At 39.0% G+C, this 14417-nt stretch overlaps 1 protein-coding gene across 2 annotated transcripts in view; it reads right to left on the reverse strand.

Moving 5' to 3' along the window:
* Positions 1–10676: 10676 nt before the first annotated feature.
* The window catches only part of PSEN1 (presenilin 1), a 43283-nt gene continuing 39542 nt past the window's right edge, over positions 10677–14417 (reverse strand). For both annotated transcript variants that reach the window (XM_039332746.1, XM_039332662.1), the window contains one exon: positions 10677–14092. In XM_039332746.1, coding sequence (XP_039188680.1) covers positions 13937–14092 — 156 coding nt within the window. In that variant the 3' untranslated portion in view covers positions 10677–13936. The remainder of the gene's footprint in view (positions 14093–14417) is intronic.

Here is a 14417-nt window from a genome sequence, read left to right on the forward strand (position 1 = left end):
TGCTTCAGTATTTGGTTTGGACCATTTGCTGAAGAGGTTTTGTCCGATTAAGTGTTTCAGATATGGAAAGGAGGCTATTGGTTAGAGTGGAAAATTAGATGTGGCAATGGTGGTGACAAAGTTATCAATGCCATCCACTGACAGCGAAGAACATAAAACAGTGATGGCGAACCTTTTAGAGACCAAGTGCCCAAAAACCGCCCCCCGCCCCCGCTCCATCTCCCACCCTGCCTGCTCCGCCCCACCCGCCCCTGCCCCACCCACCCGCAGGGATACGCACCGCCTCCATGGCCCGCAGCAGATCACCCAGCCAGCCCTGCAGCACTATGGCAGCCACGCCCTCTGCCCACACCCCGCAGCATCATCTGCACACTATGGGGTGCAAGGGCGGAGTCGTGTTCCTGCTGCCTAGCTATGTCCTTGGCTGCGCTGCTCCATGTGGGCTGCACCCAGGGGTGATTCTCCTCCAGGGAGGCTGCTGGTGAGGAGGGGGCCACGGGGGGAGGTGGGGGTGGGGCGACGGCATGCGTGCCCACAGAGTGGGCTTCGAGTGCCGCCTCTGGCACCCGTGCCATAGGTTCGCCACCACTGACATAAAAGATAAAGAATAAAAAGCTTCTGAGATTATCCAGATTATCTCCCATTCGTTTGAGATTTCAATATAAGTAGAACTTGTCAGAATTAATGTTCGAAATACATGCACCACAGAGCATTTAGCACACTCCCAATTCTCAGAATCAAATAATAAAATTGTTATGTACTGGGCTTAATTAAGAGCAGGTGCAGGGAGCTGCACCAGATCAGTCAGCAGACCACGTGGTCTGCCCGGTCAGAATTGCTGTCTGCAATCAATGACTAGCATGCAATTTGCTCAGGAAAGTCCGTTGCAACGAATTGGCTGGCGACGCCCCAGGGAGAATGTATAAAAAGGGGTGGAGCCATTTTGTTGTTGTTCTGTTTTACTTGAATAAAGAAATACCTGTTCTTCAGCTCTGATTATTCAATGCCTACCAACGTGAGAAAAAAGAACAAAAATGAAGTAGTTCTTTAGTAAGAGTGGGAAGATAGACTTCAAGGGTGTCCTCTAGAAAAATTATGCAATAATAAACCAGCTCTAAAGACCTTTTGCTTTTATAGCCATGGAACATGACCCTGACACAAACGTCAAGGTTACCTATGCAAAAGCACTTTTGTCAAAAACACCCAGCTATAATGGAGGGATAAGAGGCTAGTTGGTCAGCTTTGCCTAATGCACCTGGCTATGTAATGGAGATGCGGTAGCAGAAATCTGAACCATGCTATTAAGCTCCAATTCAAGAGGGATAGGCTGGATAAATGAAGACAAATAACCGCCATTCAATTAGCATAGCAGTAATGTTATCCACCTAAATTATTAAAAATAGCAGATCTGCATCACCAATCAAGAGGTTTTTAGTCTCAGTTTGTAGCACTCACCCTCGGCCTGCCTATCCTAACATGCTTTGTCTTAGGTTGTCTAGATTCACACATTTTCCTGAGTTCATGTTGTTGGATCCACGTAATATGCTAACCAAAAGTAAACAAGCCTTATTGTTGCTTAATATGATATATCAACTCAGTTATTACTGCATCTCCCCCTTTGAGTCATTTTTTTAAATAATTGTAGGATTTGCAGGACAGTATGTTTCTATAAAATATCCAAAAAGATTTTAACCAACAATCTCACTGGAAGAAGTGGCCAATCACCAGTACTTAATAATAGTGTTTCTTTTCTAATGCCAGCCCAATCGGTCCTATAGATATTACTAGTAGGTTCAGGTCTTATGACTTGTTTTTGCTATGTTGTTTTGCCAGTGCCCAAAAAGTCCACAATTACAGGCCCCAATGATATCCATCATTATGAAATGCTTTGAGAAGCTGAGAAAGAACATTATTGTATCTAACCTCCTGCCAGCATTTAACCTGCTTCAGTTTGCCTACCGACCAAATCGCTCTACAGAGGATTCTATTTCTACTGTTCTCCATCTGAGCTTGAAGCACTTGGAGGAAAGAAATACTCATGTGCGTTTGTTGTTTGTTGACTTCCGTTCAGTGTTTAACACAATCATTCCCCAGCATCTAGTAGACAAACTGGGCCTTAAACACTCCTTTGTGCAACTGGATTCTTGATTTTCTTACCAACAGGCCCCAATATGTGTGAGTTGGAACAAATACCTCTAATACCATTTTCTTGAGCACAGGTTCTCCTCAGGGCTGCATCCTAAGTCCGCTGATGTTCACCCTGTTGACCCATGACTGTTGTGCTAGGTTTGCCACCAACCATATTGTGAAGTTTGCAGATGATACAACAGCAGTGGGCCTTATTCAGGATGACAAGGTGGAAGCTTACCGCAAGGAGGTTGAGGAGTTGATGAACTGGTGTAAGGAAAATAGCCTAGTTTTAAATATCGGAAAAAACAAAGAGATCCATTGTCAATTTCAAAAAAGGCAGGCACAGCCACACTTCTCTGTGCATTAATGATTCACCTGTGAAGATGGTTACCAGCATCAAATTCCTGGGTGTACAGCTAACGAGCAGGCTGGCTTGGTCGCTCAACAGTGAGAAACTGGTGAAGTTTCTCATGCATTGCATGAGAAAAGCACATCTTCCTTCCCCTGTCCTTGCCAGTTTCTACAGGGGACGATCAAGAGCATCCTGTTATACAGCATCACAGTCTGGTTTGGAAGCATCACTGCTTCAGACAGGAAGGCAGTGCAGAGAGTGGTGAGAATGGCCGAAAAGATCATTGGCAGTTCCCTCCCTCCCATCCAGGATATAGCACAGAAGCGTTGTTTGAGCAGGGTCCATAAGATTATCTGGGACACTACACATCCTCTTCACAACCTGTTTTCCTTGTTACCTTCTGGGAGGAGGCTTTGTGGTATCCGTAGCAGAACATCCAGATTCAGCCATAGTTTCATTCCATACAGCACTAACCTTGTGAACCTTCTCAAGCTTTCTCCTTCTGTTATATATTCAAGATGGACAGTATTTAATATTTATTTGTTATGTATATGTAGGGGTGTGGGTCTATACATATGTTGTATATAGTATGTTTAGGTGTGTGTCATGTATGTGTTTCACTTTGAGAGCGGGCAACTAAATTTCATTTTTGACGTGTGCCATTGTGCCCACAGTAAAAATAAATGACAATAAAGGTTATCTTATCTTATCTATTTCCATCCATTCTTCAAGAAGCTTAAGTCAACACGCCTGGCTCTCCCCTCTCCCCCAACCCATTTTTATTCTTCATGCTGTGAAAAAAGGAAGTGTTGCAAAGTCACCCAGTGATCTTGATCACTAAGTGAGGAATTTGATCTTCATCAACTCCACCCTGAATCTGACACTGTTTATCAGTGATCACTCATATTGGCTCTGATTTAATCATCTTGGTCCTTAGGGGGGGCTTCAGGTTTTCATAATAAAAAGGCTCTTACTTTTCTTCATCTTTTTTATTATTCAGTTTCTTTTCACCCCTTAGAGCAGGGGTGTCAAACTGCCGGCCCGCGGACTGGATGCATCATGGCGAAACCGTGCCAACCCCATTGCCAGCAATGGAAAAAAAGGTGCGATACGTCACGACATGTCACATGATGTTGCGAGTTTGACACCCCTGCCTTAGAGGCATTAAAGGCAGAGCTAACATTACTGCTGTTGGATGACCCAGTCCTGGTCAAAGAAGCCATAGAATTAAACTAGGTACATGGCAAATGAAGTGCAATGTTGCCATTTAGTTTGGTCTAGTTTTTATGCGTGCATGGAAGCTACTGCATATAGAAAGTTTGATGATGTCTCCAGAAGATACTTTGGGCAGTTTTCCATCAGAATTAATTTGCACAATTCTTCAGCTTCACATATTCAGTGTCTAAAGTACTGTAATCACTTGCAACTCAGAGCAGCCACATCTTAGTACATTTTTACTAAAACTGTGCCAGATTCATTTAAAATACTAATAGCCAGAGTCGTAACCCAGTTCTGTGTAGTTGACTTTACAAGTGTGTTGTTTAACATAAAAAGCCCTCTTCAAGGGCTATGGTTGCATGAACCACAAATTAGTCAATATACCTTAGCCCAGTATGTTATACCTTAAGTTATGATCTGATGAGTTGTCAACCCAGAAAACTGGGTTAAGGAAATTGTGGTTCACAGAAACAAGTTGCATGAATACAGCCTGACAATAACAATATCAAACATTTTTGTTATGATGCAAAAAGAGGAATAATAAAATGAAATATTGCACAGGATTGACCTTCATATTCTGCTATAAGCAGTCTCTATTTACTGATTGCTGCACACCTTCCTAAATGTGCAGGATTGCTGATCACACAGCACAACTTCTAGATGTGGCCTGGAACTTGTGAAATCAGAATCTCTCGTTAAATTTGTCATGTTTCTCCAAGCAATAAGAGATTGCAGAGATGGAGGAGTTTTCCAAGTTTGGTTTCCTGTATCATGTTTGAGTTAATTTACAAATTCAGAGGGAGTTCCCAGCAAGATCCCAGCTTAAACATTTGGCCAAATTAAACAGGCAAAATCCATGGGTCCCAAAGCAGATGTAAGGGAAGATTCTCAGGCTGATAAGGACCCAGGAACTAAACAGGTGCTCATTCAATACCTGTAAAAAGACCTTCCTCGTTAGTTCCCCAAACCAGATTGTGGGTAAAAAAATGGTGGATTATTACTGAATTTCTTCAGCGACAGGAAACATTGTACAAGAGTTAATCAGGAACGAGCTTCTTCTTTATTAGTGACAAAAGACAAGCTTTCTTTTCCTTTTTTGTAAAATTTGGTTTTTATGAGTTGGCAACCCAACAGCCATTTATTTTTTGTATGTATGGCAAAAGATAGAACGGGATCAAAATGTCCTGCTTTCAAGGCTAAGGGAAACATTTTCTGTATTTCTGAATCTGAAACTGCCGCCTCCTCAAATGAACTCTGCATTCAATCCATTAACTCCAAGATTCTTTGAACTGCTTATCTCATAATTTAGTTACCTGGCCTAATTTGAGTATTTTTTTAAAAAAAAATCTTCCAAATCCCATTTTATATACTGCCATGTCTGATAAGAGTCTTATAGAACCTGAATACTTTGTGTGCCATTTTGGTTGATTCTAATTAAAATAACACGCAGACATTTCCCTCATAGAGCAATGTGATTACAGTTGCCTTTTATTTTTCTAGGACAGTGAGAAAATAAACGTCTCAGCAATGTTCTAAGAAGAAGTCATATTAGTTCCGCTCTGGTTTTGCTTTGCTGAGACCCAGGGACTTCCCAAGCAGAGTTGGGTGTAAAGCAGACGCTTGCAGAGAACAATGATGCCAGAAGCAAAAATATGGCTCCAGGGACCAAGCCAATTATGTACAACTCCCTGTGAGTCATATGCCAGAATGATTAAACTTGCACTCCTCCAAGTACACACAAAGAAGATATATTCCCTACTGGTTTTCCTCCCAATCTCTCTCCATTTTAGCTGTCAGGGAGAGATGAAGGAAGCCTTTCAGCTGTTTCTATGGCTAAACCACTGAAAGTGAAAATTCCTTCCTATCTTGCAATCTATATATCACTTTATGAGGAGCCCCTGATCTTCCTGCCCACCTCCACATTTGCTTGGGCTGTAATATATTACTATTCTTCTGTTAGGTGAAGAGATAAGATCTTTCATCAAACAGCTGACTTGCCTTTCACTCAGCCTACCAGTGCCCACATGACTCCAAAGTGCATTATCCAAGATGGCATTGCAGGAAGTGAGATAAAAAGGATTGGCTGTTGCTATGACAACAGTCCAGTTTTGCTCTTAAAATAATTTAGATAGTTCGTGACTATACACTGATATAGCTCATAGAATCTGGGAATTCAGTACCTGAGAATTACAGCTTTATAGCTCATGTCAAACAAGGCGTCATATATTCTCCACTGGTTTTTATTTGATGTTCCGTATGAATGTTTTAGTCCATAATTACCTTAAGTTTGGAAAGAAATGCTGAGAAGAGCAGAAATAAAAACACTAGGGCAGCAAAACATGTTTTAATTCTTCCTGGGACTTTCTAACTAGCGATTGGTTCATTTGATTACTGAATAGTGTTTTACAGAGATAGTTAGCTCTTAGGATGTTCCCTTGTAGGATAAGAAGGAAATTAAATTACCTCAATCGACATTAAAAATAGATAAGTTGAATGTGCAATGCTTAGCATACAGTACAACTAGAAATGGTCAAGCGAAGCACGTGTGGACTCCGTTTCAATAAAAGTGTTCTGGCAGAGGCTATTGGGTTTGCTTTAACTGGAATCCCAGAACTAAGCAAGAGTTAAACTTGATGGTCTAAATCAGGGGTCTTCAAACTTGGCCCTTTTATGACTTGTGGATTTCAACTCCCAGAATTCCTCAGCCAAGCACGCTGGTTGAGGAATTCTGGGAGTTGAAGTCCACAAGTCATAAAACGGCCAAGTTTGAAGACCCGTGGCCTAAATAGCCCTTCCAACTCTATGATTCTGTCAGAGAAAGATTTTTAATTTGCTCACTTGATGCATTTTACTTAGTAACAAACCATTTCCAGCTGCTTCTTAAGTAGAATGTGAAAACTAGCTAAAAGTGTGTTTAGTGAGTGCTTTCTCTTTAAAGAAGATACTTATTTGGAGGAAGATAACTTATTTACAATTAAGCTTGATTTAAGTCACACAAAAGTGCAGCTATTGGTTTTTCTTGCCAAGAGTTACTACATAGTAAGATGATGTATTTATGGAGTCAAAGCATTATTTTTGCGCTTAAATCAGAAAATGCACCATGTTTTTTCTATAGAAATCCAGCAAATGAAAATACTTTACAACTTTTAATCCGATTTATTAATTAAATATGTAAATTGTAAGTATACGTGTATGTGTGTGTGTGTGTGTGTGAGAGAGAGAGAGAGAGAGAGAGAGAGAGAGAGAGAAATCTCAAAACCAGTATAATTTGAAAATGCTAGAGTGACAAAACATATAAGAAAAAAATGATGGTAAAAATTTTTGTCTGTCTTGTCCAGGCAGAATTGGACACATAGAAACAATATTTATAACCACAAAAGATACAATTTCAATCAATTTATGTACATTCTTTGGTAACACAAAACTGAAACATCACAACAGAAAAGTTGCTTTAGTCATCCAACCAATGTGTGTTTTCAGTACTACTTTACAAAGCCTTAGTAAGACCAGACTTGAAATACTGCATCCAGTTCTGGTCACCACAATATAAAAAAGATGTTGAGATTCTGGAAAGAATGCAGAGAAGAGCAACAAGAATGATTAGGATACTGGAGGCTAAAACATATGAAGAACGTTTACAGGAATTGAGTATGTCTAGTACAGGGGTGTCAAACTGCTGGCCGATTGCATCATATGGAGGCCGCGCCCACCCCAGCTCCAGCAGTGCAAAAAAAGTTGTGATACTCATGACACGTCACGTGATGCAGCGAGTTTGACACCCTTAGTCTAATGAAAAGGACTAGGGGTGACAAGATAGCACTGTTCCAATATTTAAGGGGCTCCTACCCCTTAAATATTGGAAATTTTCCAAAGCACCAAAAGGCAACACAAGAAACAATGTATGATCAAATTTTCCAAAGCACCAAAAGGCAACACAAGAAACAATGTATGGAAACTAACCAAGGAAAGAAGAAGAATTAAGGAGAAAATTCCTAATGGTTAGAGCAATCAACCAGTGGAATGGGTTGCCTTCAGAAATTGTGGGCGCTCTATCACTGGGGGTTTTCAAAAAGAGATTGGACAACTATTTGCCTGAAATGGTATAGAGTCTCCTGCTTGAGTAGGGAATTGGACAAGAAGACCTCCAAGGTCCCTTCCAACTCTATGTTCTATGTTCAGCATGGTATCCAGTTGTGTGGATTTCAAGAAATCAAATTAGCAAAAAAACTTTCCAAATCTATAATGTCAAGTTTTGGACAGTACTGTACCTCATCACTATCCTGAAAAATCAGGGTATCATTTTCTTCTTGTTGTTGTTAGTTGTGAAGTCATGTCCGACCCATTGCAACCCCATGGACAACGTTCCTCCAGGCCTTTCTGTCCTCTACCGTCTTCTGGAGTCCATTTAAGCTCACACCTACTGCTTCAGTGACTCCATCCAGCCACCTTATTCTCTGTCGTCCCCTTCTTCTATTGCCCTCAATCTTTCCCAGCATTAGGCCCTTCTCCAGTGAGTCCTTCCTTCTCATTAGGTGGCCAAAGTACTTGAGTTTCAACTTCAGGATCTGGCCTTCTAAAGAGCAGTCAGAGTTGATCTCCTCTAGGACTGACCGGTTTGATTGCCTTGCAGTCCAGGGGACTCGCAAGAGTCTTCTCCAACACCATAGTTCAAAGGCCTCAATTCTTTGGCGCTCAGCCTTTCTTATGGTCCAACTTTCACAGCCATACATTGCAACTGGGAAAACCATGGCCTTGACTATATGTACTTTTGTTGGCAGGGTGATGTCTCTGCTTTATAGTATGCTGTCTAGATTTGCCATAGCTTTCCTCCCCAGGAGTAAGCATCTTTTAATTTCTTGGCTGCAGTTCCCATCTGTGGTGATCTTGCAGCCCAAGAAAATAAAATCTGTCACTACCTCCATTTCCTCCCCATCTATTTGTCAGGAATTGAGAGGGCCAGATGCCATGATCTTGGTTTTCTTAATATTGCATTTCAAGCCAACTTTTGCACTCTCCTTCTTCACCCGCATCAAGAGGCTCTTTAGTTCCTCTTCACTTTCTGCCATTAGAGTGGTATCATCTGCATATCTTAGGTTGTTGATATTTCTCCTGGCAATCTTAATTCCAACTTTTGATTCATCTAGCCCTGCCTTTCTCATGATGTACTCTGCATATAAGTTAAATAGGCAGGGCGACAGAATACAGCCTTGCCGGACTCCTTTCCCAATTTTGAACCAATCAGTGGTTCCGTGTCCAGTTCTCACTGTTGCTTCTTGATCCGCATATAGGTTTCTCAAGAGACAAATAAGATGGTCTAGTACTCCTATCTCTTTAAGACTTGCCACAATTTGTTGTGATCCACACAATCAAAGGCTTTAGCATAGTCAATGAAGCAGAAGTAGATGTTTTTTCTGGAACTCCCTAGCTTTCTCCATGATCCAGCGTTATGTTGGCAATTTGATCTCTAGTTCCTCTGCCTCTTCGAAATCCTGACTGTACTTCTGGAAGTTCTTGATCCACATACTGCTGGAGTCTAGCTTGTAGGATTTTCAGCATAACTTTACTTGCATGTGAAAAGAGTGCAATGGTGCGATAGTTTGAACATTCTTTGGCATTGCCTTTCTTTGGAATTGGAATGTAAGCTGACCTTTTCCAATCCTATGGCCACTGTTGAGTTTTCCAAATTTTCTTGTACAGGTCATAAATGATCAATATGGTACATACCATTCTCCTTACAAGAATCAATATGGTACATACCATTCTCCCTACAAGAAAAAGTTGGCTTAGCGCTGCTACACACTTATGTAAGTCACACAAACTTCAAAAGGTCTATTTTTGAGTCAACATGGATAGGGTTACACTGCTGAACAGTGTTAATTCCATTCATTCTTTAGAAGCAATTTTCTTGGTCTCAAAGGGGAAGATTATATCCTGAAGTTGTTTGGATTCTTTCTTCTATGGTAGAATATGCGGAGGATAAATTTGCCCTAGTCTGAAACCACTCCATATTATATAAATAACAAAATTACTTTTATTAGGACTTTATTTATATGAGGAAACATGTAAGCATACTTCTTGATATTTAAGAGTCTATATTAAGCATTTCTTATCATGACCTATATGTTTTGTCCCAATAAATCTATTTTTGTTGTTCAGTGCAAATAGCTTTCAGTCTTAATTATGTCTCTTGTGATTTCAGAATAATGGGTTAAGTCAGAGCCTCTAAAGAAGCAGCTTTCATAAATGGATTTTGTAAAGAGCAGGAAATGATTCCTCTGGGATAAGATATAATAAATACATTTGTAATTGGATTCTGAGCTGCAAATTTTTAAGTCAGATTCTACATATGTGCCGTTCTAGAGTGATTGATGTTATGGTTAGGATTTCAAACTTTCAATTAAATTTTGTTTGTTGGAGGGGCCAAACAGTTTAATAAAGAACTTCAAATTTTGGCTTTGGGCAGTAAAATTCTCAATGCTGGCAATACAATACAGGTAGCCCTCGACTTATGACCATAATTAAGCCCAAAATTTATGTTGCTAAGCAAGACAGTTGTTAAATGAGTTTTGCTCCATTTTTATGACCTTTCTTACTATAGTTAAGTGAATTACTGCAATTGGTAACTTAGCAAGGGTTTTTTTACTTTAATCCACCTGAACTGAAGCAAATATCTCAACACATATAGGTGCACAGTTATCTGGGGATCTGGGGAGAAATTGAGCATGGTGTTTTATATATATTTGAGGTGGGGTGTTTTTATATGGATAATAAGATGTTTACACTTTATATCAGGGGTCTTCAAACTTGGCCCTTTTATGACTTGTGGACTTCAACTCCCAGAATTCCTCAGCCAGGAATTCTGGGAGTTGAAGTCCACAAGTCATAAAAGGGCCAAGTTTGAAGACCCCTGATTTATATCAACCTTCTGAAATAGCAACATTTCTACTAGTGTTCAGCACAATGAATAAAAGAGACATTGGATCCATGCGTTATTTATTAATAATTGATAAATACAAGGTAAATAGCAACAACTTGTCAAAATTATATCTTGAAAAGATATTTTTAAAAAGCTTATTCACATTCATTTTATATAATCAATAAATCAGTGTCTCAAAAAACTAAAATAAAAAGGACTAAAAATCCAATTCTATTGCATTTCCATTATTCTTACTTGTAAACATGTTATACTAGACAAAATCACCCCTCTGTACAGGTTCGTGTGCTATGGATTTCTTGTAGATGATCTTTAGGCATCACTGCAAAAATAATTTATTAATTAAAGTGATCTGCCTTCGAGTATCCTTGCTAAAAATCTTTTCCTAATGGTACTGTAATATTTTTCATGCTGCATCAGCAACATGTACAATAGAATCTCAGCTGGGACATCCCTTGTGAAGACATCCAAATTATGCTTTATACTAAAATATTCTGCTTTTTCAGCTTACTGCAGCCCTTAGAAGTTAGGTAATTACTAGCATTTGAATACACCACATCAAATATTAGTGAAAATTAGGACATTTCAAATTCTGCTATAGATAGTAACTTAGTTTTCATTTACAATCTCTCTAAAGCCTAATGAAAAAAAAAGTACAAGAATTTCACTTTCATGTTATAACTTTTTAAACTTTTTGACTTGCAAGCTTCCGTTAAATAGTCCATAACAATCAGAATCAATTTGATGGTAACAGAACTTATCCTGTATTAAGGGATTCTTAAAGCAACTCTTATGGGCCTGATCAACACAGTATCTCCATATTGAGTTTACTTTTCAGAAAGTATTGAAGGGTGTTCAAGTTATAGCTGCCTAGAGTTAAACTGATTTCCAGGAAGCTTAGAATTGAGTCATAATTATTTATAACCAAGTTAATGCTTGCTAAATCTCCAAACTGGTTGCTTTTGAGTCTAGTCTAATTAACATCTTGCAACAAGCATGCTTTTTTTCTGAATCTGTTTGCATTTCTTAGATGCATGCTCAAAACCCACAGAGAATACTTGGTGTATTTAATTGTTGATTACGTTCATTAAGAACCACTGGCTCTTGTAATTTGGGGTAAAGCAGACGCATGTTCATATTTCTGTAGAATCATTACACGTTTTATGACCATGATTCAATTCTCAAACTCTCATCTGCAAAATCTGATACGACATGTGTGGGCTTGGAAGGCAGAATACTCCATTCCTTCACTTAAATGAATGTGCCCAGAAGAGGCAATTCTGCCCTAAATGACTACTTTCCTAAATATAAAGAACAATTTGCACAAAGAAGTGTTCTATCACAGGAGCCTGTGTTTGCAGTATATGCTGTTGTTGCAATCCAGAGATGCCTGTACAATCTACCTGATGCCTTTCAAAAGTGTTGGAAATACAGTTATTAAAAATTCCCAGGAAATGTTCTAGAAATTCCAAAGAAGACATTACAATATGTTCGGGAAATGGCCAGTTTTCATACATTAAGAATTAGGATCTAAAAATGGCTCAGTAAGTCAGTGAAGACTCCTACTTTTATTATAAATGTTTTTTTAAAGGGTCTTTGAAATTCATGGAAAGCTTATATTGACTTCTGTAATGGCAGACTGAAGTGTTAGATTGGTGGATAACAAGTGACCTGTATGATTATCAGGTTCAAATGATCTCTGGAATAAAACTATCAGCAGATGCACTGCAGACTTGTAATGCCAATAACAGTGCTTGGATGAGCTCAACAGTAGTACCAGACTTCGGCAGACTTCTTTGGTAGTCTTATATATTTACAATCTCAGCTTCACAAACCAAAGAAAGACGCTCAAGTATCAGTATAAACAAAATAATAACTGTGTGTGTGTGTGTGTGTGTAGGGATAAATTTCATTTCACTGACTGAATGTAATAGGTAGCTGGATACTATTCAGTGGTTTAGGACAAGCTAGGCAGGTATATAGAAATGCTCCAATTTCCTCTGAATCCTAAAAGATGACATTTTCAACATGTGATGAATAAGGAAAGGTAATATATACAATGGGGTTCCAAGGGAAGCACCCCATTGCTGACGGTTGTTTTGGGTGTTTGAATAAAGGGGTACATTCAACAGAGATCCCCATTAGGAAATTTCTGGAATGATATTTTGAACAGAAAATACATGTACAGTAAAATTAAGTTACTCCTCCTGCGCCACCTCCCCCGCCCCACAATTTTTCTGAGTGTTTTTTTGAGCAAGGCTAAGCTAGGTTCTAATAATTATAGAATGTATTCAACAAATTCATATGTATGTTCAATTGAGATGTATTTTTCATTCGAACAAGATTGCTTTATTGCAGTCTGGGAGGGAGACAGTTAATAGTATGTATCATTCTTTTTTAATTTTATATTGCAATACATATGCATATATATATATATATATACATTTCTTATAAAATGGTCCCAAGGAATTATATATAAAAAAAATTCAGAACAAAAGATGAAGTCGGGTTTTGTTTTATTTTTTTAAAAAAGCCCCAAGATTTCATTGCAATTTTCTGTTGCTGTTTCATAGTTTTTAGTTTCTTACCTCCTTGTTGGAATAAATTATAAAACTCTCTTGAAAGCTGAATGAATATTCAACATATTTTAGGGAAGGGGAAATGTCTAGAAATAGATTACATAGCTTAATAAGAAATGAGATTTTGTTTTTACACAAAGAATCCCAGGATATGTCTACTGTACCCCAAATTCCCAGAATTTTTGGGCAGAAGAATCTGTGTGTGTGTTCTGTGTTGATCTGGCAAGGAGCATATAGACTGTTCTGCAAGTATGACAATTAAAATTGGAAAGAAAAAAAAACCTAACAAAAAGTGCAAGACGTTATTTGCTTGATTTTTCCCTTTAAACAAGATAATATTCTTTCGTTCCAATTGCTCTTCTCCGAGTGGCCTCAGGCTACAAGCGCTGATAGTTCCTGTTATGGCATCACACTCACTTATCAGGCAGTTCAGCTTGATTAATCATCATACCGCTTAACAGTGGATGAACCCTCAGCATTCTTGATTGGTGCAAAGTGGAACCCCAGGCATTGGCATCTTTTCTACAGACTGTTCTTTTAAAGAGATGTAACTGACTGCAGTCAAATGGCAGAAAACCCACTGGTGAAGAGACCATTTTTACAAAGAAGAATCCAGTAATGCCCAGCATAGCAGCTGTTTTAGGAAATGACGGGAAGATAGTTTCTCCCTCCTGTATTTGCTAAATTCAATAAAATGTCCACAGGTGATCAGCTGAAAAGGTGCTAGATATAAAATTGATGGTAAGCTAATTCGTCCATAAAAGGCTGCACCAAGTTATCTGTGGCAAAATAGAAAACTAGCCCGAAAGTGATAGAAATTGGAAGAGCTGGTAAGGCCTTTTTAAAAATGGCAAGTAGCAAGAGGGTAAGGCACAGGCCCTAGGGATAAAAAAAAAAAAAAAAAAAAAAAAGAGAGAGAGAGAGAGAGAGAGAGAAACACATAAGTTAATTGGAAGAGCTCTTATCTCAAACTATTAGATAGTTGATTGCTTCCAGGGACAGCAATCAACTCTGGATGTGCTTCAGAGATAAATTAACTGCCAACAAGGATTGTTCATAAATTTGGTGGGAAAATCAAGATGGATAAATTGCCACTGAGGCACATTTTTTAACCACATTCCCATTCTGTCACCTCTGTCACTGTGCTGAATAGTAGAGCCTGTTTTACTAGGGATATGAAGAGAGACAGGACTCTTTAGTGGGC

This window comes from Crotalus tigris, unplaced genomic scaffold, assembly GCF_016545835.1.
Source record: "Crotalus tigris isolate CLP2741 ecotype Arizona unplaced genomic scaffold, ASM1654583v1 scf7180000017545.3456711, whole genome shotgun sequence".
NCBI lineage: Eukaryota > Metazoa > Chordata > Lepidosauria > Squamata > Viperidae > Crotalus > Crotalus tigris.